We start from the raw sequence: 27,804 nt of genomic DNA, 5'->3' as shown, positions 1-27,804 counted from the left end.
CCCCTGGATACAGTAACAATGCATCCAGGCTGCAATAGCAAGCTAGGCCTTCATGAGAGAATGAACCCCTCACATTGCCTGTACCTACTAGGACTTACACTGTGGGGGTCCAGCAGAAGAATAGCGGCTGGAGGCTGTGCTATACAGTATTATTTACATTTGTACACCAAGCACAGTCCATTTATAATTTTTTTTACGCTGATAGCGCAGATTTCATGTTAGTACATACAGTCGGTGTACACAAGCACAATTGAAATTGTGTTTTCCATGTGCCGACAAAAAGCAGTTTGTGACGGTTGGTACATACAGATGAAGCCAGACTCACCATCTCGGGCGCCACAGTCAAAGAAGGAAAAATCTGAGATCGAGCTGTGGGGGGTCTCCCCGATAGCACCAATCATCCTGTGCCACGACCACCGGGGTCGCATGCTCGCGGGTGGCAGCAGCAGCATACATCTGTAGGCTCAGTGGTGTTGGTGTGGTGTTGATTTTAAAATATATTCTCCCATATGTAGTTTTAGCCATCAAAGGGCCAGATCCACAGAGATGCCTTATTGCATATCGTCCAAAGAATATAACATAAATTGAAGTTGTGTTTTTGGCCCGAAACAGCATTGCGTTACATATAATGGCTGTTAGTGTTAATTGTATGCAAATGAAGCATTCCCCCTAACCGCGCATACCCACAAAGGTCTGTTAAGGTTAACGCAGGGACCTACTGTTACACTAGTTAAGTCATACCTAAAGGGGACGTTACTCTCATCTAAACCATGAAATAGGCCTCTGTGATGGGCTTTACAAACCGAGCAGTACAAACAAAGGTTTGTCAGGCATGCTGCCTGACTGCTGGAAACTCCCCTTGCTCAAAAGACAGGCAGCTAATTAAGGCAGAGGGCTAGCACCTGAAGCCAATCTCAGGAGCTATATAGTCAGGCTTCTGAGAACACACAGAGGCTCATTCTGGTCTCAGCCAGGGAGGAGACAGGAGACAAGTGGCTATATTGCTATATAGAAACATGCGTGTGCGTGTGTATATATATATATATTTCTGTAAGAAGTATCTTTTTGTAAACCTTATGTTAAGAAGTGTGTGTCCTAAGCCTATTGAGAGGTGTTAATGGGTTGGACAATAAACTACTGTACTTGCCACTTCCATGGTTGCATAAGGACTAATTATTGAACAGACTCGGGAAAGTTTGTTACAGACTCTTTCAATAGAGGATAGTAAAGTGACCATTGACTCATATGCCTCCAAACCACTTCTCTATACAACATGTTGTATAAAGGAGTGTCTAGGGAGGTATGTAAGTGTAAGCCCCCTTCCCTACCCCACCGGTATACCGATACTGTATACCCCAGAAATCACACTCCCGCAGGTTATGCGATAGGTCTTTACTGTGATCCCACAGTATGGCAATGGGAACTACAATGCAACACAGCAATACAATAATAATAGCCAGGCAGGTGCTTGCCTTCCCTCCCCCCCTCCCCCCAATACTTAGAGTACCCTGAGCACCAGTTACCTTGTTTCCATCAGAGCCTCCCTTGTCCCAAATGTATATGTGAGGGCAGCGCTACCCTTGTGTGTCGTTGGTGCACTCTACCGTCCTGGTATGGCCTCACCAAGAAATGCTTCCAAAATGGGGGTGGTTGGGTCTCACGCTGCGGGGTCTCCGACACCAATCCCCTCTCGTCTCACAACCAAGCCGCGCATGCAGTGCTGTCTCCAGCTGGAGTATCTCACAGCACTTTCTGATGTCCTGTTCCACAGAGATATATTACTATTGGGTAATCCCTATGCTGGGGGCAATCCCTCACACACTCAACTACCATGAGGGGGATACCCCTGCATGGGTGGTAAGATCTGGCCTAGCCCAGGAAGCTGACTGCTGGACACTACCTCCTACCACGACTTGGTAGTTACCTTCTGAGGGCAGTTTTTCCTTATATGTCCCTCTCCCCCGCACTCATAGCAGCTAAGAGTACGTTCGGGTCCTGGACTGAGAAGAGGAGCCAGGATTCGGGATGCCCGAGCATGCGTTGGGAGAGCCTGTCATGGGGGTTCAGGAGTACTTGCTGCCACGGGGTCTTTCCCGCAGAGCTGTCCGCGTCTGCCCCATGCTTACGATCTCAAACCTTGGTGGGGGTATGGAACCGCAGGATAACCTTGCACTTGATCCCTTAGGTCTTCAAAGCTAGGAGGATTCTCAGTAGAAATGGTGTAGCTGATCCTAGTAGCTATTGAGTGTGAAGGCAACGCTCCCCGCAGAAATTGTTTGGTTCGGAAGTCGTCTAGATCAGTCACCCGGATGACCTTCTTGGAGGTCAGGGTCCATAGTGCCAATTGAAGCCGTCGAAGGAACGCAGATAAATCTTCCTCCTCATCTTGTTGGAGGGCATGGAACTGGGCCATTAAGGCAATGGTATCGTCCTTAGTGCCGTAAACTGTTGTTAAGGCCAGGATCAGGGCTTGGGCATCGGCCTCCGCATGACACTCACGGTACAACCGAACTACATTAGCAGCCGGAGGCCGCAGGCATTCCACGATCCGCTGCCTCTTGATTGCATCAGAGCAGGACCATTCTTGCAGCACATGCACCGCATGGTCCCTGCACTCCTCAAACTCCTCTTCTCCCAACGGCATAGGCCGCACTCCAGAGAAAGCTTTTAGCTTGCGGTAGCTATGTACATGTGATGACAATTTTGTCAGCCAATAGCTGCACTGCCCCGGACTCTCTCGCCTTAAAAAAATAAAAATAAAAAAAAATGCCCTTTTCATGGCGTGAATGGATCTAATGCTAAGACACACTTAACGTTATGTTATTGGAAGCTAACGCAACGCTGACTACAATAACGTGACACAAGCCTCTGCTTATGAAATATACAACGCCTGCTGTTTTTGCTTATATTAGCTACCTGTACGTGGACATGCGGTAATTGCAAGGAAAATAATGTCTGATTCTGATTTATGAAAAATTGATGATCCAGGGCACAATGCGGATTTGGTGCTATTTGATGAAATCTTTTGAAAATCCGCATTGTGCCCTGGATCATCAATTTTTCACTATCTTAGGATCTATTGGCAGTTGTCCCTGAACCAGAAGCACCGGTTGTTGCCAGTATTTTTCTTTATCGGTGTGCAGCGTTATCATTTTCTGTTCTGATTCTGATTTATGTCATGTGACGTTATGAGGCCGAACTTAACACAGCTCTGTGGATTTGGACCAAAGAGTCTATTTACCAGTCTCACTGCTGGAAATCTGGGACAAAACTGGTGTAAAAAAAAAAAGAACCACAAATAACAGACAAGAAAATGAAATGAAAAAACATGATGGAGAGAGGAGAGATGCTGGATCTGTACCTGCTGTGGCAGGACGGCCTCGCGGCGGGGTCAGTAAGACGCTTGACACGATGGGAAACTTTAAACACTAGTGGTTTATTAGCCACAACCAAAATAAGTATGGGTGCACTGTCCCTTTAAGAAACTACTTTCTTGCAAATTAAAGCCTAGTCCCGTTAGGGACACTAACTCACTTCTTGAGCCCTTACTAACAGGACAGCCAGCTAATCTGGTCATGCCCAAAACATGCTACACAAACGATAACCAATAAGCATAATAAGAATAAAGTCTTATCTGTTTCAGCTCCAAACAGCAAACAGGAACACGGTTCCGTGGAGCAGGCTGTGTCCAGCCTCGCAGCAATGTTTATCTTTATCCTGGGTTGGGGTCCCAGCTGGTCCCAGCAGCAAAGCTCCTCGCAGGACTGGGGACCAGAGCAGCAGCAGCTGCTATGGCTTCCAAGCCGGGAGAGTTCTCTCCACCTTCCTGTGGAAAAACAAGCTCACCTTGTGTGAGCAACTTCCTGCTTTTTAAAGCACTTGTTTCACTCACGAGTTCAGCCCCTGTTTAATCAGTCTTCAGCTGTGCTTTCTCTGTCTGAGGAGATTAACACTCAGTGATCTGGCTGCAGCATCTCTCCATTCACTGTCACAGCCTACTGAGTCAGTGACTCTGTCACACTGCCAGCAAGACCTCGAATCCAATCCCTGCGTTCTCAGGCATACTGTATGGATCAGTAGGGATATCCATCTGTCCCATCCCTGACATTATATGCACTTTACAAATTTACATTTTTTTTTGTTTGAATTAAATTCATCTTTGTTTATGCTATCGAGCGTTCCCCATCGCTTTTGGGGGTTTTTTATTTATGGGCTGACTACGCACGCGGCGATTATAATTAGAGGGGGACACACTTTCCCTTTATATATGTGCCTAACATGAAGACATCATAAATGTGAGTATACATCTTTATTAATATAAGAATTGAGAAACGGACAGGCTGCACGATCTGATCTTTCCTGTCATTTTATTCCCCCTTATAACCCAGATACGGGATAAAGAAATCACACAGTGTGTGATAGAAGCATAAAAAGAGATGAAAATTGTGGGTGCGAACGCTAAAGATTAATTGAAGAATTTATTTTTGTGAACTTATTACACTATTTGTGGCGTGTGGGTTTTTTTTTCTCTCTTTACATATTCCCTGGATTTGAACCCGAGAGAACCCGCGCCGAGCAAAAAAAACCTGTACGATTTGTTTCCTTTGAAAAATTGTATTGTATTGTATGTCTTTATTTATATAGCGCCATAAATGTACATAGTGCTTCACAGTAGTAATACATTGACATTTCTTGCACCACTTCTGCACCTAGAATTGTTACAAATGTGATACTGTGTGATTATCTATTTGCTTATCTTGTTTGGTAAAATAACATATAACGCCCGACTTGCATTTCCCTATAACTTCATGACTATTCTAAATAAAAACGTAAAACACATACAGTAGCAATCCAGCATTTTCCACTACAATCCATGGGAGAGGTGACCATTCTGGCCCAGAGGTGAGTGCAAAAAACACCTTTTAGACTGTGACTCATCAGTTGGGATAAAATATTGTGACTAATTTTTACCATGAAAACTTGTCACGACCCTTCTTGGTCACAACAAGGAGTCAGAAAGAGCACAGGATCTTGGCTGATGAGTCACGCCTGGATGGTGCATTCCTGGGGCTTCCAGTCTGCTGGGACAGCTGTCCCTTCTTGTTGTCCAAAGTGTCCTGTCAAAGAGTGATCATCTTACAGAGAAGATTCCATTGCTTTGTAATGTTCGTGCTATATATAGAGAGAGACGTGCAGCTGAAGAGCCAAGTCAGCTGTAGAAGCAAGATTTTCAACTGCTGGATACTATATCAGGTTGGAAGCTGGGACACTTCTTCCTTTGAGACCCGTTTACTGTTTGGATTGAGTCAATTTTGTACGAGCTCTGTGGGGCAAAGGAGAAAAAGGGAAAAAAAAAGTTGTGTGTTCAAAATGACACTGCCCCTACAACAGACTGAAGAGTTACGTCTGTACCAGCAAACACTGCTACAGGATGGACTCAAGGACATGCTGGATCACAACAAGTTTATAGACTGCATTTTGAAGATCAAGGAAAAAGAATTTCCCTGCCACCGGCTTGTGCTGGCAGCCTGCAGCCCTTATTTCCGGGCAATGTTCCTTTCAGGGTTAGAGGAGAGTAAGAAAAAGGAAATTGACCTTGAAGATGTGGACCCTGAAGTGATGGGGAAGATCCTTCATTACATCTATACTTCAGAGATCGAAATCACTGAGCAAAATGTGCAGGATATATTCTCTGTGGCAAATATGTTTCAGATCCCTTCCATCTTCACCGTGTGCGTCTCATTCCTCCAGAAGAAGCTGTGCCTTAGCAATTGCCTGGCTATTTTCAGGCTGGGTCTGATGTTGGATTGTCCTCGCTTGGCAGTATCGGCACGGGACTTTTTGTGTGACCGCTTCAACCTGATCGCCAGAGACGAAGAGTTCTCCCAGCTCTCTCCCGACGAGCTGATTGCCATTATTTCCAGCGACTCGCTCAACATTGAAAAGGAAGAGGAGTTGTTCGAGGTGGTCATGAAATGGGCCGCTAAAGATAAGGAGAACCGCGTCAAGGCCTTGCCAGTCGTCTTTGAAAGTATCCGCTTTCGTCTCATATCCCAAGACTATATGAAGAACAAGGTTGAGGAGAATGAGTTGGTCAAATCTAACCCAGAGCTCTTAAAAAAGCTCCAGATAGTCAAGGAAGCACACAAAGGAAAACTACCAGTCGTCAAGAAGATAGAAGGGTCAAAAGCTGACGAGAGCGCAGATGGGGAGAAGGTGGTGAATGGGGACGTGGTAGAAGAGGAAGATATGCTACCTGGCATTTTGAATGACACACTACGCTTTGGGATGTTCCTGAAGGATCTCATATTTATGATAAGTGACACCGGGGCAGTGGCGTATGATCCCACTGCCAACGAGTGCTTCTTCGCATCACTGTCAGCACAGATCCCCAAAAATCATGTCAGTTTGATAACAAAAGAAAACCAGATCTTCGTGGCTGGTGGACTTTTCTATAACGAGGACAATAAGGAGGACCCACTGAGCTCCTACTTCTTACAGGTACACTTGTGTCTTTTAGGTCTATACTTTTGGAAATAAAATGCATGATGCGTTAAAATAAGGTTGTTTTTACTAACTCCTTCACTTAGCAATGCTTTGTTAGTTTTACTGCAAAGAACATGTTCTGACAGCTAAGACAAATTAACAAGTGTGTAGAAGCAGTGTTACAGAGAGGGAAAACCTTCATAAAAGGTATTAATATCAACTAGGAAATGAACGTATGTTGTAGGAGGAGATACTTAGAATAACACTATAATTAGTAATATAGGCTGATATCTCCAGTGTCACTAATTCATAGCTGCAGTGTGTTACGCTCATGCTCTGCCACAAAACTGTGTGGATTGTACATTATCTATTATATATCATCATGTATAATGGTAACTCTTTTTGTGATGGATTGGTCTGGAACAGATTACAAAGCAGTTTATGAAACATATTAAAACATATCTCATTCTGTGAAGCTCGAACTAACTCCAGGTTAACAGTGTTATAATGGTCCAGCCTGGATTTAATTCTGTTATACCAACGTTGCTAAGAGACCAGGAAAATGGGAATACAACTCAGCACTGGATCATTATCACGCTGTTGACCTGGAGTACAGATGGGCAGTTTACATTCTGGTACTTGTGACATTATCTCCGTTTTGCTCCAGGGAGTAAAACGTGATTGTAAATTATTTGGCGTTGTGGATTTATTGTGCCTGGGTTATCCCTTTATATACAAATCGAGGGTCACCGACAGGGGGGGGGGGGGGAGAGCTGGACAACTGTCCCGGGCCTGGCTGCTGCAGGGGGCCCGGCTGGCCGGTGCTGGAAGTCTGACTTGTGTCTGGCGGCCGGGCCCAGCTCGCCCTAGCTGCGGCCAGGCCTTCACTGAAAGTCCCACGCCCGCACACCATTTGGCGCCAGAAGTTGGGTTCATCCAAAAGTCGGGCCCAACTTTCACATCCGGCACCAGAGACCTCCCTCCAAGGTAAAATGTGTGTGTTATTGAGTGTGAGGAGGAGAGGGTAGGCTATTGATTGTGGGGAGGGCAGAGGGGGTTATTGAGTGTGGGGAGGGGGTTATTGAGTGTGGGGAGGGGACAGGGGTATGTAGTGTGAGGAGTGGAGGTCGGATATTGAGTGTGAGGAGGGGGAATTGAGTGTGAGGAGGGGACGGGGGTATTGAGTGTGAGGAGGGGGAATTGAGTGTGAGGAGGGGACGGGGGTATTGAGTGTGAGGAGGGGGAATTGAGTGTGAGGAGGGGACGGGGGTATTGAGTGTGAGGAGGGGGAATTGAGTGTGAGGAAGGGAAATTGAGAGGAGGGGAAATTCAGTGAGAGGATGGGAGTGGGAATTGAGTGTGAAGAGGGGGTGAGATTTGAGAAAGGAAGTGGGATTGAGGGAGGAGGAGACGGGAGAGTGAGACTGACTCCACATGGCAGCATAATAATTCCTGTTGGTACTAACATCAGGTATCAATATTAGATTTGCACATTTCTGGTTTCAAACGGCAACACAAGATACTTTGGGGCTTACTCTATGAGTTGCCAGAGCGTCACATCGGCGATATCGCCCCGAAAGCCACATCGAATGTAATGGGCCTTTCCCTGCGATAGCGTCGAAACTAAAACGTCATCTTAAAAAGTCCCCGGGGTAGAAAGCGTAAAAGTCTGAACTTTCAACAACCTCCTTAACATCCAGGTAGGGGTTAATATCTCTAATTATGGGGAATGAGATGGTCGATAGCTCTGTATGGGGGTGTTAGAAATGTGTGTATATTTTCATCCTTACAGACAGTGCGAGTTATTACATCTACCAATTCAGCATATAATAACCCCTCTGTTGCAGAAGGACCGCTGATTTTCTACTGTAGAGATGAAAACCCTAAATGGCTGAATGTGCCCCCTTTTTGTCACATATATATTGCTCCCCCCTTTACATAATAGCCCACCAATAGCCACGTGACACCACGAATGGGCATACGTGTGTCCTGCCGTGTGGTAATGAGGTGTGTGAAAGAGTGGTCTTCTTCTGAATGATAATGGCAAACTGAATGGCGTACAGCAGGGGTGATCAATCCAGTCCTCGAGACCCTCTAACAGGTCAGGTTTTCAGGATATCCCTGCTTCAGCGCAGGTTGCTCAATCAGTCCTTGCTTCAGCACAGGTGGCTCAATCAGTGGCTCAGTCTTTGACTTTGACTGAGTCTTTGACTGAGCCACTGATTGAGCCACCTGTGCTGAAGCAGGGATATCCTGAAAACCTGACCTGTTGGTGGCCCTTGAGAACTGGAGTTGACAACCCCTGGTTTACAGGCCTAGTTTTCAGTGGCTGCTGGTACATAAAGGGTACCACTGCTTTATTTTTAATTTACAAACACAGGATAACATAACTTTGCTTTTTAGGAGCGACTTTTTTTCCCCTTTAGTTTCCCTTCATTAGAACATAAACAGGGCTACCATATTCATCGTTTTATTTTGTATAGCAGGCATGTTGTATAAACCTTCTCCCACCTTATCTTTCTGCAACATAAAGGTTTTCAGTTGTTGGTCAATATGCAGAGCACTTGCATTGTATACATCTATCTAAAATATAAACAGCTGTCTGTGAGTAGGTTTACTGGCTCTGCACTTCTGTAACCCAGGCTGTGCTGAAAAGCTGTGTAATGCGGCAGGCGTAAGCTTATAGGGCTCCATGTTAAAATGGAAATAAAGTAAAAGGTGACACTGAGAGCTCATTTGCATGTCATTACCCAGAATCCCTGGCTGCAGTGGAAGCACTGTATGCTAAATGATCATTTAGAAAGGCAGCATCACAGGCCTGTCTGAGACATGTGAATGTGCTCATAAGTAGTATTTGTATTTACTGGACATATGACCCAAAGAGATTAGCCTCATTCTTTAGCAGGACAAGAATGTCTAGAAATCAGGAACAGTAACTCGATATATTTAAGCTACTTTGATCACTATGTTGACAGCATAGTATAGAAATTGTAACATATGCGCTCTAGCAATACTCAATATATGCTTTGGCTTCAATAATGCGTGCACGGAGAGCCCCGTGTGATAAGGGATTCTGTGTGTGCGGAGATGTCTGGGCTGAATGCTTAGTCAGCTACGTTTGCCTGGGAGATTTTGAAGTAATGGAGTCACACATTGGCTGGCTGCCCTGAGACGTGGATGTGCGCGCTCAGCACTTCTAAAGAACCCATTCAGCTTTCTGCAGAGAGAAGGCGGCTGCAGCGGGTGACTTTCTGCAGAGAGAAGGCGGCTGCAGCGGGTGACTTTCTGCAGAGAGAAGGCGGCTGCAGCGGGTGACTTTCTGCAGGGAGAATGCGGCTGCAGCGGGTGACTTTCTGCAGGGAGAAGGCGGCTGCAGCGGGTGACTTTCTGCAGGGAGAATGCGGCTGCAGCGGGTGACTTTCTGCAGGGAGAATGCGGCTGCAGCGGGTGACTTTCTGCAGGGAGAATGCGGCTGCAGCGGGTGACTTTCTGCAGAGAGAATGCGGCTGCAGCGGGTGATTTTCTGCAGAGAGAATGCGGCTGCAGCGGGTGACTTTCTGCAGAGAGAATGCGGCTGCAGCGGGTGACTTTCTGCAGAGAGAATGCGGCTGCAGCGGGTGACTTTCTGCAGGGAGAAGGCGGCTGCAGCGGGTGACTTTCTGCAGGGAGAAGGCGGCTGCAGCAGGTGACTTTCTGCAGAGAGAAGGCGGCTGCAGCGGGTGACTTTCTGCAGAGAGAAGGCGGCTGCAGCGGGTGACTTTCTGCAGAGAGAAGGCGGCTGCAGCGGCTGACTTTCTGCAGAGAGAAGGCGGCTGCAGCGGATGACTTTCTGCAGGGAGAATGCGGCTGCAGCGGGTGACTTTCTGCAGGGAGAATGCGGCGGCAGCGGATGACTTTCTGCAGGGAGAATGCGGCTGCAGCGGGTGACTTTCTGCAGGGAGAATGCGGCTGCAGCGGGTGACTTTCTGCAGGGAGAATGCGGCTGCAGCGGGTGACTTTCTGCAGGGAGAATGCGGCTGCAGCGGGTGACTTTCTGCAGGGAGAAGGCGGCTGCAGCGGGTGACTTTCTGCAGGGAGAATGCGGCTGCAGCGGGTGACTTTCTGCAGGGAGAATGCGGCTGCAGCGGGTGACTTTCTGCAGGGAGAATGCGGCTGCAGCGGGTGACTTTCTGCAGAGAGAATGCGGCTGCAGCGGGTGATTTTCTGCAGAGAGAATGCGGCTGCAGCGGGTGACTTTCTGCAGAGAGAATGCGGCTGCAGCGGGTGACTTTCTGCAGAGAGAAGGCGGCTGCAGCGGGTGACTTTCTGCAGAGAGAATGCGGCTGCAGCGGGTGACTTTCTGCAGAGAATGCGGCTGCAGCGGGTGACATTCTGCAGAGAGAATGCGGCTGCAGCGGGTGACTTTCTGCAGAGAGAATGCGGCTGCAGCGGGTGACTTTCTGCAGAGAGAATGCGGCTGCAGCGGGTGACTTTCTGCAGGGAGAATGCGGCTGCAGCGGGTGACTTTCTGCAGGGAGAAGGCGGCTGCAGCAGGTGACTTTCTGCAGAGAGAAGGCGGCTGCAGCGGGTGACTTTCTGCAGAGAGAAGGCGGCTGCAGCAGGTGACTTTCTGCAGAGAGAAGGCGGCTGCAGCGGGTGACTTTCTGCAGAGAGAAGGCGGCTGCAGCGGGTGACTTTCTGCAGAGAGAAGGCGGCTGCAGCGGGTGACTTTCTGCAGAGAGAAGGCGGCTGCAGTGGATGACTTTCTGCAGGGAGAATGCGGCTGCAGCGGGTGACTTTCTGCAGGGAGAATGCGGCGGCAGCGGGTGACTTTCTGCAGGGAGAATGCGGCTGCAGCGGGTGACTTTCTGCAGGGAGAATGCGGCTGCAGCGGGTGACTTTCTGCAGGGAGAATGCGCTGCAGCGGGTGACTTTCTGCAGGGAGAATGCGGCTGCAGCGGGTGACTTTCTGCAGGGAGAAGGCGGCTGCAGCGGGTGACTTTCTGCAGGGAGAATGCGGCTGCAGCGGGTGACTTTCTGCAGGGAGAATGCGGCTGCAGCAGGTGACTTTTTGCAGGGAGAATGCGGCTGCAGCGGGTGACTTTCTGCAGGGAGAATGCGGCTGCAGCGGGTGATTTTCTGCAGAGAGAATGCGGCTGCAGCGGGTGACTTTCTGCAGAGAGAAGGCGGCTGCAGCGGGTGACTTTCTGCAGAGAGAAGGCGGCTGCAGCGGGTGACTTTCTGCAGAGAGAATGCGGCTGCAGCGGGTGACTTTCTGCAGAGAATGCGGCTGCAGCGGGTGACATTCTGCAGAGAGAATGCGGCTGCAGCGGGTGACTTTCTGCAGAGAGAATGCGGCTGCAGCGGGTGACTTTCTGCAGAGAGAAGGCGGCTGCAGCGGGTGACTTTCTGCAGAGAAAATGCGGCTGCAGCGGGTGACTTTCTGCAGAGAGAATGCGGCTGCAGCGGGTGACTTTCTGCAGAGAATGCGGCTGCAGCGGGTGACTTTCTGCAGAGAGAATGCGGCTGCAGCGGGTGACTTTCTGCAGAGAGAATGGGGCTGCAGCGGGTGACTTTCTGCAGAGAGAAGGCGGCTGCAGCGGGTGACTTTCTGCAGAGAGAAGGCGGCTGCAGCGGGTGACTTTCTGCAGAGAATGCGGCTGCAGCGGGTGACTTTCTGCAGGGAGAATGCGGCTGCAGCGGGTGACTTTGTGCAGAGAATGCGGCTGCAGCGGGTGACTTTGTGCAGAGAGAATGCGGCTGCAGCGGGTGACTTTCTGCAGGGAGAATGCGGCGGCAGCGGGTGACTTTCTGCAGGGAGAATGTGGCTGCAGCGGGTGACTTTCTGCAGGGAGAATGCGGCTGCAGCGGGTGACTTTCTGCAGGGAGAATGCAGCTGCAGCGGGTGATTTTCTGCAGAGAGAATGCGGCTGCAGCGGGTGACTTTCTGCAGAGAGAATGCGGCTGCAGCGGGTGACTTTCTGCAGAGAGAAGGCGGCTGCAGCGGGTGACTTTCTGCAGAGAGAAGGCGGCTGCAGCGGGTGACTTTCTGCAGAGAGAAGGCGGCTGCAGCGGGTGACTTTCTGCAGAGAGAAGGCGGCTGCAGCGGGTGACTTTCTGCAGAGAGAAGGCGGCTGCAGCGGGTGACTTTCTGCAGAGAATGCGGCTGCAGCGGGTGACTTTCTGCAGAGAGAATGCGGCTGCAGCGGGTGACTTTCTGCAGAGAGAAGGCGGCTGCAGCGGGTGACTTTCTGCAGAGAATGCGGCTGCAGCGGGTGACTTTCTGCAGAGAATGCGGCTGCAGCGGTTGACTTTCACGCGATCCCCCGGCATTAATTTAAATGCCTTGGGGGAAGAGTGCAGGACCCATGCAACCCCACGCGCCCCCCCTGAATAATCTTGCGCCCCCCCCAGTTTGCGCACCTCTGTCTTATTGCATAGAGCAGGGGTTGGCAACTCCAGTCCTCAAAGGTCACCAACAAGTTGGGTTTTCAGGATATCCCTGCTTCAGCAGAAGTGGCCCAATCAGTCCCTGCGTCAACACAGGTGGCTTAATGAGTCCCAGCTTCAGCGCAGGTGGCTCAATCAGTGGCTCAGTTGAAGTCAAAGACTGAGCCACTGATTGGGCCACCTGTGCTGAAGCAGGGATATTCAGAAAACCTGACCTGTTGATGGCCCTTGAGGACTGGCGTTCCCCACCCCAGGTATGGAGCGGGAAACGGATTCTTGGAAGGCAATAAAATTTGTTTTTCACAATAGATTATTACAGATTGCAACGGTTACCAAGCTCTTTAGTAATTCTAGAGCGATTTAGTTTACAAGTACTTGCAGCCTGTGCTCCCAGACAGTCCCCATTTGTACACAGAGCAGAAACACTGAGGTTTGTCCAGCACGGCCCAATCTAAGAAACGATAGTGATTTTCCATGCACACCGCCCAAACTAAATGTAACCCCTTTTCCCCCCGCCCTAAGGGAGGTCCGGTTCTGGTTACCGGTGTAGTGCTGCTCACCTGTTGGGCTAACAGGATACTGAGTGTCCGCCAGTGTTAGTGGGGATAGACAGGACAGGCTTTCGGATCTGTGGCTCTCATCTTTGGTGCAGCACCTCCATCCCAACAGGGCCTATCTGAGGTAGGTGCAGTCCCTGCCAGAAACCCTCTTTCCCTCCCCTGGATAGACTGCAGCCTCAGGCAGGAGTAAAACATAACGGTGGTCTTTATTCTTCACAGCATACATCAGCACAGCACACTGACACCATACAGCACACTCACTTCTTCTGTGGCCCTTGGAGCCACCCCTGGAGCTTGAGGCCCCAGGAGTAGTGTTGGACCGGGTCCTCATTTATAAAAAAAAAAACGGGTAACGGATACACGGCCAAAATCAATGGTTCTACCCGGTTACCCGGTTTGGCACTTACCTGCAGGGTGGCGGCGACATCTAGGACCAGCAGCAGCGGTCCTGTGGCGGTGGCAGCATCAGAGGTGTCTTCACCCGGCGGGGGGCTGCAGGAATCCCTTCCACAGCCGGCTGTCCAATAGGAACGCTCCGTCTCCTGCTCCGGTCACGTGGTTCCCCGGCGGCTCACACACACACTGTTTACCTGCTCCGGTGCTTGTGGAAGTGATTCCTGCAGCTCCCCCGCCGGCTGAAGACACCTCCGATGCTGCCACCGCCACAGGACCGCTGCTGCTGATCCTAGATGTCTTCGGAAAGGTAAGTAATAAGATTATTTCCAGCTGCCCTGACATTACCCGACGCCCGGTATTACCCAGCGCCGGGCCCACTTCTCAGTTGCCGGGTCCGGATAATGTCCGGGTAGCTGGAAATATGCCGGGTAACGCCAGGTACTGGGTAATTCCGGGTACTCTGTACACCACTACCCAGGAGTCTCTCCTTGTCTCCCACACTCCCTGATGGAGTATGGGGTAGTTGCTTCCACTCCCTTGTGGGAGGGAAGGCCTGAAACCAGGACCCTGGCTCAGCACACAGAATAACACACCCCACTCCCCCAAAGGGGAAGGAAGAGAGAACACTACATTTGGAGCTGCAGACCCTTTTTGTTACCAGGGGAGGGTCCCGGGTCTTAGCCCCGGTGTGGGCAGTACCTACTCCTTAGGCACACCCTCCCCCCTGTCACTCTAGGGAGCTGTTTACTGCAGCAGGGCATAGAGTAACCCGAACACTGCCTGCGCTGGTACCAGGGCTTATGTGCTAGGCAGGGAAATTAGTAGGCCAGGGGGTGCCTGGCTACATAAATAAGAACAAGATAAAACATTTTATAGGTCTTTCTGTTTCACCAGACGTGTAAGGGTCGATAAGACGGATACATTAAAGCTGCAGTCCAAGCTAACGGTGTTTTTTTTTAATGTTTTATTATTTCCCCTTTAATATGTGCATCAATACAATCCACACAATAAGTAATTAGCTAAGTTGCCGATCGATCCGTTCTCCTGTGTTCGACGAAGATTTGGCTCGGGGGTTCACTAAATGGCTGTCAGTGCAGCAGAAGAGAACCAAAGATGCAAAGTTCTGTGGGGAAGATCATGTGACCAGGGAATCACTAGATACAATCTAGATACTGCTAGAGAGAGGGCCGCGCTTTAAAAGGTGTGTGCCAGAGCCTGTTTCAGAACAGAAAGGGGATGTGACTTTGTAGATGGTTGCTATAGGAACAAAAAATGCTTGTTACATTATAATATAAAAAAAATATTCAGAGTTGTTTTAAAAAAAAAAAAAATGCTACAAGTATTTTCTCATAGTACAGAAATGATTTATTTAAAAACACACACGTGTAGGCTATTGCTTTGTCGTCAGCTTTAATAGAAAAGAGACAGTGACAGGAAAAGCAGCGTACAACACATTAACAATACACAGAGGCAAAAGGATCCACGACAGAAGATGCGCTGACTTCAGGGAACAGTTATTCGGTGCCGGAGGGGAGCTGCTTCTCGCCTCTCACTGAATGCATCACATGACATTCGTGCAAATGTTTTGCTTTCTACACATTTCTTGATCTCAGTAAAAAAACAAACTGTCTAACCCTGTAGTTTGACCACCTGGACTCAGACTGGCTGGGAATGCCTCCTGTCCCATCCCCAAGGTGCCTTTTTGGTCTTGGGGAGTCGGAAAACTCCATCTACTTGATAGGTGGGAAAGAGCTGAAGGAAGGGGAGCAGACGTTGGACTCAGTCTTGTGCTATGACAGACCGTAAGTGCAAAGGTGTAACAATGTGTCGTGTCATCGAAATGGATTTATTTACTGCCGGTAGCAATAAAACGGGTGTCCTGGGCCCGCTCTCTGTGCCAGGCTTCCCTCCATGTTTTGAGAAGATAGATCACTTTTGATGCAGGTCCCCCGTCTTTCTTCTGTCTCCCAATGCAAGAGGTGAAGAAGAAAAGCCCCACACAGCAAAAATGAGGGAGTAGGGCCCAAATAATGCAGAGGCCAACCTCTGTGCACATGTCTTGCCATTCAATCCTTTTCGCAGCACCTGGACCCTACGCCCTCATTTTCGCTGTGCCCGGCTTTTCTTCTCCGTCTCCTGGATTCTGCTTCAGCAGTTGCACGCCTTCGTTTCCAGCATCAGGAAGTGGGTGGTCATCGAGTTTATTTTCACTACAGCCTGTGAGCACCTATTTGTTCCTTATTGAAGTGGGGGCACTCCCAGTGAAACAGGGGGATTGTGATCTTATCACTTACCCCTTTCAGGGAATACCTGTCCATCGAATACCTTCAGGAACATGAACTTACAATCATCTTTCCTATTACCCTTTTCACCCTCTCTTCTACACCATGCTGGATTATATGTTATCGCTACTTTAAAAAGGTCCTGTTTTATTTATTTATTTATAAAATCTTTTACCAGGAAGTAATACATTGAGAGCTACCTCTCGTTTCCAAGTCTGTCCTGGACATAGTTAATATGACAAATAATACATGCTACATAGTATTAGAGCATCGTTACCACTCCCCATATCTATCTCCCGATGTAAACCTTACAAATACTTCCTTACTCCCAGTTCTTTCTCCGATTCATATTTCCACTAGTTCCACGTGCCATGACGTTAAAATGAAAAGTCCTTGTCCTCGCGTTTAAATTGCCCCGTGTCCATAACTTGTATGTATTTGAGATCTCCTCCTCCTCCGGGGTTATCTGACGGTAATCAATCTTGTGCAATTTAACCTTTTGGACACCGCCCTCATTTTCATCCAGCCAGAGATCATGGTGGATTTCAAATAAGTCAAGGGACAGAAAGGCATTGGAAATGAAAAAGTTCTCGGTGCACTTGCTTGGGTCAAGCCTCGTTGTAAGCTCTTCGGAGCAGGGACTCCTCTTCCGAAATGTTACTTTTATGTCTGGAGCACTTATTCCCATGACCTGATATTTGTTATTTATATGATTGTCACGTGTATTACTGCTGTGAAGCGCTACTGTAGTGCCGACGAGTATTATAAAACAAATCTGGGGCAGTCACCAACAAGACCCAGGTACATGCTGGGTACATGCTGCAAAATTTCAGTGACATTTCTGCAGACAGACTAATGGCCCATCGGATTAACAGCGGGGGTCCCTGGTAGTCCCATTCAAACTGAATGTGTTAATCCAATGGGCCATTAGTCTCTGCAGAAATGTCACTGAAATGTTGCAGCATGTACCTAGCATGTACCTGGATCTTGTTGGTGATAGCCCCAGATTTTCCAAGGCAAGTTTAAGAATACTCGTCGGCACTCCTGTATGTACATTAATGGCGCTATATAAATAAAGACATACATACAAGTGGTATTACTATATGTTTGCTTTTGGTAATCCCCTTTGTTTATTGCATGCAGGTCATTTAAATGGGGTGAGTCTGACCCAATGCCCTACCAAGTGTACGGACACTCTGTGGTATCACACGATAACCTGGTTTACGTTATTGGAGGCAAAGGCGAAGTTAAGTAAGTACAATCCCAACAAAATGTTCTACCGAGCTTACGGTATTTGTCAGCTTCATCGTATAAATCGCATTATTCTTCTTAGATAGTGCTAAGCACGTGTCTTACACAGAGAACCTTTATCTGTCAAAGCCACACTTTACAATGTTCCACTAGTCATAAAAAAAAGGTCAGATTTCTGTTTTACAATAGCCCTGGCAGTGTACTCAGTGCTACATCTAGAATGTTACAGGGACAATGAGCCACCAATGTGTCATAATTGTGGCACATGAAACGTGTTTTTTTTTTTATGTGATCTGAGATTCCTAAAAGTTGGAACGGCTGAAGTGTGGATTGCTGCTTAATCCCTGAAATAGAGTATGATCCATACAGTGTCCACTTACCACCAAGTAGCCAGGTGTCACTCACCTTCAGTGCCCAAAATCGGTAAGATTTTGGGGTGGATCTGGACCAAATATTTGATTTTTAATGGAAAAGTACAGATTTTTTTTTTTATACCAGTAACACCAAATGAAAACACATACCAGTATGACTGCTGAGGCTAAACGTTAATGACACGAACTGCACATTTTAGTGAAATTAACAGAAATACTTTTTCACTACACGTGCTAAAAAAAAACATGTCATGCATCCTGTAAGTCAAGAAGTGTACACAGTCCCCGTTACCAAGTGAATGGAATTGTTAGGTATGTGGCAACAGTTTCTCGCCAGATTGGACAGGCTATAAAACCAGCGACAGTCTTTTCCGGAACTAACGCGGCGTCATGTACTTCCTGTGCAGAAAATGTCTAAACAGAATGTGTGTCTACAACCCAAAGAAGTTCGAGTGGAAGGACCTGGCCCCAATGAAAACAGCTCGTTCACTGTTCGGCACCACGTTTCACAATGGGAAGATTATTATTGCCACTGGAGTGACGGACACGGGCCTGACTAACACCGTTGAGGCTTATGACATCAAGACCAACAAGTGAGTAGCTGCCAGGTTTATGCGAAGTGTATAATTATACTATCCCGTGTAACAGACATCAACATGTTCCTTAATGATTCGTGTGGAATAGCCTCCTATGGCGCTAAGGATGCAGAGTGGAATAGAGTCTTGTGTGGAGATTTCTTCTTATATGGAATACCTCAGAGAAGATGACAAGAAATAAACAAAAAACACCGCAGTAGTGTATTATCTTTGAGTCAACAATGACCGTATGGGACAAGATATAAAGAGCATTTATTGGTTAAAACAATTGTAACCTCAATTGACATAAAACATATGTGAAATGAATAAACAGCTGACTTTTCTCCTGCTATACAAAGAAAGAGTTCTCCTGCTAATTAAGAAATGTGCTTCCAAGCGCTTGTGCTTTAGGGAAGCTACGTTGCTCCGCCGTTTGGTAAAATTGAAATCCTACTCACCGTCCATGAGTAGGACATGTACAGTGGTTCGGGGTCTTTATCCGGGGATAGCCGCTTGCCGTGGGGTGCAGAACGTCCTTTTAGTGCGGGGAGATATCTTGCGGTCCTCGTGGTCTGCTACCGACAGAGTAGTTTCTAACCGTCTCCTCCCGCTGACGTCACCGTCTGATTTGCACAGCTACGGAGTCCCTGGATGGCCAAAAACCTTCCTACGCGTTTCGAAACTCCTCAATACTGGGTTGCTTCGTCAGGGATGTCTGTTACATGGGATTGTGCTTCCTTTTAAACCCTCGATGATTCAATTATGGTGATTTGATGGGAACACCCTAATAAAAGTCCTAATGAGTGTCCTGTATTTCTAAACCTGTAGTAGGATCTGTGGGAAATAGCAGTAAAGACGAAAACTTAATAATGCTTTGCCTGTTATCATTAGTGCTTAAAAAGGACCAGCATTTAGCGTAAAAAGGGGGTTTTATTCTGTTAAAAAAAACTTTAGTTTTCAAATATTTGTAAAAATGTATTTTTACATATATAGTTTCATAGTTACATAGTAGATGAGGTTGAGAAAAGACGTAGGTCCATCAAGTTCAACCTATGCTAAATTTACACAACAGATACTTTATCCTATATCTATACTTACTTATTGATCCAGAGGAAGGCAAACAAAAAAACCCATTAAGGGGAAACATTAATTCCTTCCTGACTCCAAGAATTGGCAATCGGATTAATCCCTGGATCAACATCCTTCCCATGTATACTTATTTGGTATATCCCTGTATACCTTTCCCATCTAAAAAGATGTCCAACCTTTTTTTGAACAAATCTATTGTATCTGCCATCACAGTCTCCATGGGTAATGAATTCCACATTTTAACTGCCCTTACTGTAAAGAACCCTTTCCTTTGTTGCTGGTGAAATTTCCTTTCCTCCATCCTTAAGGGATGGCCCCAAGTCCTTTGCACTGCCCATGGGATGAATAGTTCTTTTGAAAGCTCCTTGTATTGTCCCTGAATATATTTGTATATAATTATCATATCCCCTCTTAGACTCCTCTTTTCTAATGTAAATAAATCTAATTAACTCATAAGTTAGAATGTCCATCCCCTTTATTAATTTGGTGGCTCTTCTCTGCACTCTCTCTAGTTCCATAATGTATTTTCTTAGGATTGGTGCCCAAAATTGTACTCCATATTCAAGGTGTGGTCTTACTAATGCTTTGTAAAGGGGCATACTTATGTTTACTTCCCTTCCATCCATTGCCCATTTGATGCAAGATAAGATCTTGTTTGCCTTTGCAGCTACTGCATGACATTGGGCACTATTGCTAAGCCTGCTGTCTACAAGCACTCCTAAATCATTCTCCATCAAGGATTCCCCCAATATATCTCCATTTAATTTGTAAGTCGCTTTTTTATTCTTGCATCCCAAATGCATAACCTTACATTTATCTGTATTGAACCTCATCTGCCATTTACCTGCCCACGTTTCCAGTCTTTCCAAGAATTTATTTAATACCTCAGCTTTTTCCTTATCTCCAATAATCTGCCTACCCATCTCACACTGAAAGGGTCCTATATTTTCTTTTCTCATTTTTTTGTTATTAAGGTACTTAAAGAACTTTTTTGGGTTGACCTTACTTTCTATTGCAATCCTTTTTTCATTATCCATTTTTGCTAATTTGATTGCCCTTTCGCAATTTTTGTTACATTCCTTATAATTCTGATACGGTGTCTCCGTCCCTTCTGACTTAAAGAATCTAAACGCCTTCCTCTTCTTGTCCATTTCCTCCCCTACCTGTTTATTTAGCCACATTGGTTTTGACTTATTTCTTTTATACTTATTACCCAAGGGTATACACTGATAAGTGTGCTTTTCTAACAATATTTTAAAGACTGTCCATTTATCTTCTACATTTTCAACTGCAAAAACACCATCCCATTGTATTACTACTAGATTAGACCTCAGTTTATTAAAATCTGCCTTTCTAAAGTTTAAGGTCTTTGTTGAACCCAAGTAATCTGTTTTTTGATAATTTGTTTCAAATGAGACCATGTTATGATCACTGTTACCCAAATGTTCCAGGACTTGAATATTTGTTATTACTTGTACATTGCTTGATATGACCAAATCCAGAACTGCCCTTCTCCTGGTTGATTCCTCAATAATTTGGGTCATATAATTGTCTTTAAGCACCCCCAAAAACCTGTTTCCTTTTGTTGTAACGCTAATCTCATTGCCCCAGTCTATGTCTGGATAATTAAAATCCCCCATTATGCAAACATGACCCAGTTTTGATGCCTTCTCCATTTGCAAAAGTATTTTAGCTTCCTCAATTTCACAGATATTTGGCGGTTTATAGCATATTCCCACAAACATTTTCTTTATACTTTTATCTCCACTGCTAATTTCTATCCACAAAGTCTCTACATTTTCATCATTCCCTTCATAGACATCATCCCTTATAATAGGTTTTAGATCCGGTTTAACATATAAACATACTCCACCTCCCCTTCTATTTGTTCGATCCTTCCGAAAAAGAGAATAACCCTCTAAATGAACTGTCCAGTCATGAGTTTCATCCAACCATGTTTCAGTAATGCCTATGATATCATACTGCTCCCTTGCAGCTATTAATTCAAGCTCCCCCATTTTATCTGTCAGGCTTCTTGCATTAGCAAGCATGCATTTAAGTTTTTTTTCAGCCTGTACTATTATCTTATCTGCTCCTTCCTTTCTGCGCCCACTTGGTTTAGTCTTTAGAAGTTTTCTAGTATAATCTGTATTTACTATGGGTGTCTCACTGCTTGCCAAACTCGCACTTGCCCCCATTCTACCTCCATACCCCTTGTGTCCTCCTCTATTCCATTTAGTTCATTATCTGTTTCATTCCCCTCCCCCCTCCATCCTAGTTTAAAATCTCCTCCAACCTTTTTAGCATTCTCTCCCCTAGCACAGAAGAGCCCTCTTCATTGAGGTGCAATCCGTCCCTAGAATATAGATGGCACCTCTCAGAAAAGGAGACCCAATGCTCTAAAAACCCAAACCCCTCCTTCCTGCACCACTTTCTTAGCCATGCATTAACCTCCCTGATCTCTGACTGTCTCCCTGCGGTTGCGCATTGCACTGGTAGTATTTCAGAAAATAATTATTATGGTTTCAGTAAAGGCGGCTTCGCCGTTTTTCATAATCTATTGCTATAGAAGATGAAACGGGGAAAAAAAGCAGATAATTATCACAAAGTCATACAGTGAGTAAGGAGATTCCCGTTCAGGGAGAATGCAACTTAAACATTAGGATTGATTAGCTCTACTTTAGTTATTATTATTCTGTCCACAAATGTGGGTTTAAAATATTGATTTTGTTTCTCTTTTTGGTTACTTATTTCATTTTGAAATCCTCCTGTAGTATTCTAGTGAGGTCAAACTTGCTCCATGCTGGAATATACCACGGCATATGTATGTATAGCTCATGTAATGTAGTACAGGATATTTAGTATAGCACATGCAATGTAGTTAGGGTTGTCAAGTGGTTTCTCCAAAAATATTGGACACAAAGGTGCGACGCGCTCAAGACTTACACGTGCTTGAGACACACACCTCTCTCCGTTCCCCGCTCCATGCTGTTTCCTCCTCTCCTCGGCCCCACCCTCAGGCTGCTGACACCTTCTCTTGATTGGCTGCATTACTCAGCAGCAATCAGGATGACGGTAGCTGCCCAGCCCCCTAGCAACAGCCCTGCTCTCTATCTGCTCGGGGACATCTCGCAGCCCCCCGAGCCGGTTTAGTCACTAGGTCCAGCTATGTAATACCAGATCTAGGCTTTGAGGCCTACATTCCAAAAGTTGTTACACATAACATTTCAAACTGATAAAGGACGTGTTGCGGTATATGGAGAAATGCTTTTGCTTCTGTGCAAATCCAGTTCAGTAAGACAATTGCTGAGCAAACAGGGAACCAGATAATATTTCATCTTTATCCTTCAGGTGGGAGGACTTCACGGAGTTCCCACAGGAACGCAGCTCTCTCAGCCTCGTCAGCACGGGCGGGACGCTTTTTGCAATCGGAGGGTTTACAACGGTGGAGACTGAAACAGAGGAGCTTGTGCCAACAGAACTGAATGACATCTGGAGGTGAGGCAAACAGACCAGATCTCAGGCGCAGGATATACAGTATAATGCACACGACATGGGAAGACGAGCTTTTAGCCCTATGGAATCAGTAGAAACTACATGGCTAATATGATGCTGTTTCAATGCGACACCTTTTGATAACTGGAAGACCTGTTCCAGTAAATTGCCCCAAATACTAAATTAGTTAATTTTTCATTATTTTGATGGACCCACATGTTACACCTTCACGCGTCTTTATTTATAGTCTTCTAAGGTGGGTGCAATGGCCTCCCAGTTCCTGATGCAAACCTTGGATAACCCCTCTTTACCTCAGATAACCCCCCTATACCTCAGATAACCCCCCTATACCTCAGATAACCCCCCCTATACCTCGGATAACCCCTCTTTACCTCAGATAATGCCCCTGTACCTCGGATAACCCCTCCATACCTCGGATAACCCCATCCATACCTCGGATAACCCATCCATACCTCGGATAACCACTCCATACCTCGGATAACCCATCCATACCTCGGATAACCCATCCATACCTCGGATAACCACTCCATACCTTGGATAACCCCTCTTTACCTCAGATAACCCCTCTTTACCTCAGATAACCCCTCTTTACCTCAGATAACCCCTCTTTACCTCAGATAACCCCTCTTTACCTCAGATAATCCCTCCATACCACGGATAACCCTTCCATACCTTGGATAACCCCTCCATACCTCGGATAACCCCTCTATACCTCGGAAAACCCCTCTATACCTAAGATAACCCCCTCCATACCTTGGATAACCCTCTATAGCTCTGATAACCCCTCCATACCTGGGATAACCCCTCCATACCTGGGATAACCCCTCCATACCTCGGATAACCCCTCCATACCTAGGATAACCCCTCTTTACCTCAGATAACCCCTCTATACCTCGGAAAACCCCTCTATACCTAAGATAACCCCCTCTATACCTTGGATAACCCCTCTATAGCTCTGATAACTCCTCCATAGCTCTGATAACCCCTCCATACCTCGGATAACCCATCCATACCTCGGATAACCCCTCCATACCTCGGATAACCCCTCTTTACCTCGGATAACCCCTCCATACCTCGGATAACCCATCCATACCTCGGATAACCCCTCCATACCTTGGATAACCCCTCTTTACCTCAGATAACCCCTCCATACCTTGGATAGCCCCTCTTTACCTCAGATAACCCCTCTATACCTAATATAACCCTCTCCATACCTCGGATAACCCCTCTTTACCTCAGATAACGCCCCTATACCTCGGATAACCCCTCCATACTTTGGATAACCCATCCATACCTTGGATAACCCCTCCATACCTGGATAACCCCTCCATACCTCGGATAACCCCTCTTTACCTCAGATAACGCCCCTATACCTCGGATAACCCCTCCATACCTCGGATAACCCATCCATACCTCGGATAACCCCTCCATACCTGGATAACCCCTCTTTACCTCAGATAACCCCTCTATACCTAATATAACCCTCTCCATACCTCAGATAACCTCTCCATACCTCAGATAACCCCTCCATACCTCGGATAACCCCTCTTTACCTCGGATAACCCCTCTTTACCTCAGATAACCCCTCTTTACCTCAGATAACCCCTCTTTACCTCAGATAACCCCTCTATACCTCGGATAACCCTTCCATAACTCGTATAACCCATCCATACCTCAGATAACCCTTCCATACCTCGTATAACCCCTCTATATCTCAGATAACCCCTCTTTACCTTGCATAACCAGTCTTTACCTCTGATAACTACCGGTTTTCAAACAGACGAAGTCAACATTTTAGTTTTTCTTCTAAAAATGAGAAAAGCCCCAATATTGACATAAAATGAGGGATGGATAATACATCATATCTAATAAATATCACAGGGCATGAAATATCTAGGAAAATGCTGCCTCTTAATGTGAATGAAAGGCACATTACTGAGTATATCACACACATCACATGATGTCCTTTATTCTACTGCGCTCCAGCCTGCATCACGGCTGATTATTTTGTGACGCACAGCACAATGTACCGCGGGTTCTGCACTGCTCCTTTGCTCCAGTTGCCATGTTAAATATGTTACCAGGGGCCACGCAAAGAAAAAACAAAGACGCATAGGATCATGTGCCAGTCAGTCTATTGCACCCGTTCCGGCCTTAACTCTCATTCAAGTCAATGGGACTTGACGTTGCAACGTGTGTAATAACCCGTATCGGCACGTGATGCATGTGGATCTACAGTGCTGACTATATGACCAATGTCTTTATATGTAATGTATAACCCTGTTCATTTAATGTACCCATGTATCTATCACCATAACTCTCTGCCCAGGACATACATGAAAACGAGCGGTAACTCTCAATGTGTTACTTCCTGGTAACACACGTTATAAATACATAAATATGGGAATTTTGAGTGGGCTATGAATACAAATGTCTGAATTAGATTTTTCGCCATTCATTACACTCCCTGTTCGCCCACTTTGTTTATATATTTTATTTTCATCCAATAAATGTAGCGAAACCGACGGCGTTCGCAAAATGTTGCTAGGAAGGGAAAAAAACGGCCCTCTTTTTCCGTGACCTGTATTCCACAAAAGACCCTACGTGTGATTGGCCAATAAAAAAAGGTCATTGACTTTGAGTAACACTGCAAACGGACGCTTCGGAGCCCACTGCATAAGGGTCTGCGAGAGAGAGAGGGAAACTTCATATAACATTATTGTCAACATCTCCTTATATACCACAATAAGAAATTCAAATTGGTATTATATATGCGAAATATACAACTCATGTATACTAACATATGGATGTCATTCTATATCATTATGTGCATGTCATTCTTATTTGAATAGGTACACAGATGTGCCTCTCGGCTCTGCTATCTGGTGGTTTTTATGTAGGGCAGGGATGGGCAAGCCTAATCTTCAATGGCCGCCAACAGGTCAGGTTTTTAGGATATCCACTGATTCAGGGATATCCAGTCCTTGCTTCAGCACAAGTGGCTCAACAGCCCCTGCTTCAGCACAGGTGGCTCTATCAGTGGCTCAGTCTTCGATTGAGTCACAAGTGCTGAAGCAGGGATAGCCTTAAAGCCTGACCTGTTGGTGGCCCTTGAGGACTGGAGTTAGCCACCCCTTGATATAAATCAGGCCTACCAATGCCCCCTGAATAAAAGTGCTTTACACACTGTGGCGACGTTGTGTGATAAAGTAACAAAGCCTTGCGAGTGGAGTTTAGCAGAAGGCCGATTTGTACCTTTTCTTGTCCCGGGTACACTTATCGTACCTAACCAGGAGAATCTCCCTTTGCGCTAATGGGCTGTTTATGCGTATTGTATCTACAGGTATAATGAAGAGGAGAAGAAGTGGGAAGGCATGCTGAGGGAGATCCGCTATGCGTCCGGAGCCACCTTCATCGCTGCACGTTTGAATACTTTACGACTAACAAAAATGTAACAGCAACAGACGGTGTCCTATTAATGTAACAGCCGGGCGGGGGGTCGGGAAGGAGATCTGTTTTAACAAGAAGCTTCTAGCAGAAAACTAGCAAATTGTGGGACTAGAGGCAGAGACAAGATTTTGTATTATATTTTACGAAACCTCTTCATTGAAGCTAATTGTGTTAACCTAAAGGCGCAGTCTCCCTTAGGGCCAGGAGGAAGCTATGGCAGTGAGATATTAAGGGATTCAATCTGGGTGATTGATGTTCCTGCTAACCACATTTAGGCACCTGTCATTTGTTTTTTGTTAAAGGAATTTCTGACGATCAGCTTGTTAGATGGCAAACAGACATGGAGGGGGTTTGATTGCCTCTAGTCCAGGAGTGGCCAACTCCAATCCTCAAGGACCCCCCAACAGGTCAGGTGTTAAGACTGTCCCTGCTTCAGCACAAGTGGCTCAATTAGTGGCCACCTGTGCCGAAGCAGGGATATCCTTAAACCCTGACCGGTTGGTGGCCCTTGAGGACTGCAGTTGGCCACTCCTGCTCTATCCGCCATCTTTTGTGTGATGTCACTGTATGTTCAACAACTCTACAGACAAAAGGCCCCCACATGTTCTCCGGCCTTATCGTGATCCTTACCGTGATCCTTACTGGGCCTCTAACAAGGACAGTGGGTGGGCTGAGGGTTGAAGAAGCCAAATCCCCTCAAATTCATAGATCCCCCCCACCAGATGAAAAGGAAATCTTGTTTAATTTCCAAAGAAAGAGAAGTAGCCAGATCTTCACTTTAAGAAAGGTGGCATTCGTTTAAGGAAGAGTTGCACTGCCAAGTCCTTCAGAAAATGTTGTTTTATCAGCTACACAGGATTGCACTTCCTTCCCAATAACAAAACGACACTGAACAGAAATGACTATGGCATATAGTGATGATTCTAGTGATGTAGTAATATGATAGGAACACAAAACCCCCACTTCAATCCTTTCTATTTTTGAGACTTTTACATCTATATTTTGTAGCAGGAATGTATGTTCTGTTTAAGGTTTATTTATCTTCACATGAATGAATTAAATGCCTACTAACATCCTTGTGCAGTTCTCTAACTGGTACACACATTTTTGCAGGTGCATGGGGGATTATGGCATTTTTCTGCTCGCAAAAATAAAATCATCTTTCAGAGTAAATGGAGCTTGATATCCGTTTTCCTGCTGAAGCTTAACCCTTTGTATAAAAAGACCTTTATGAAATGACCTAAAATAGATCATCTGATCCAATGTAGCCTCTTTGGTAGCCAAGGGGTTAAACAAATGCAAGCGTGTGGAGCCTGCAATGAAAACATCCACCTGTCCTAAATCTTCTACATCTTCACCAGCAGCCTGGCGCCATTGGTCCTGCAATCTCATGATTGGT

At 46.3% G+C, this 27,804-nt stretch overlaps 1 protein-coding gene across 1 annotated transcript; it reads left to right on the top strand.

Moving 5' to 3' along the window:
- The first annotated feature begins 5,215 nt into the window (after nucleotides 1-5,215).
- KLHL40 (kelch like family member 40) lies at nucleotides 5,216-27,578 on the top strand. The gene is made up of 6 exons (XM_075587997.1): nucleotides 5,216-6,501; nucleotides 15,513-15,673; nucleotides 17,297-17,404; nucleotides 18,183-18,368; nucleotides 22,791-22,937; nucleotides 26,299-27,578. The coding sequence occupies exons 1-6, from the start codon at nucleotides 5,371-5,373 to the stop codon at nucleotides 26,408-26,410; spliced, it is 1,845 nt and encodes a 614-aa protein (XP_075444112.1). The 5' UTR covers nucleotides 5,216-5,370; the 3' UTR covers nucleotides 26,411-27,578.
- Nucleotides 27,579-27,804: the final 226 nt, after the last annotated feature.

This window comes from Ascaphus truei, chromosome 2, assembly GCF_040206685.1.
Source record: "Ascaphus truei isolate aAscTru1 chromosome 2, aAscTru1.hap1, whole genome shotgun sequence".
In the NCBI taxonomy this organism is placed as follows: Eukaryota; Metazoa; Chordata; class Amphibia; order Anura; family Ascaphidae; genus Ascaphus; species Ascaphus truei.
Note: the sequence above shows the minus strand (reverse complement) of the source record. Positions and strands in the feature narration are given on the sequence as shown.

What these genes read in the sequence shown, in the direction of transcription:
- KLHL40 (XM_075587997.1), top strand. Translation starts at nt 5,371, where the DNA reads ATGACACTGCCCCTACAACAGACTGAAGAGTTACGTCTGTACCAGCAA. An exon ending in GTCTTGTGCTATGACAGACC is followed by an intron (nt 15,674 to 17,296) that starts GTAAGTGCAAAG and finishes TATTGCATGCAG; the next exon opens with GTCATTTAAATGGGGTGAGT. An exon ending in TATGACATCAAGACCAACAA is followed by an intron (nt 18,369 to 22,790) that starts GTGAGTAGCTGC and finishes TTTATCCTTCAG; the next exon opens with GTGGGAGGACTTCACGGAGT.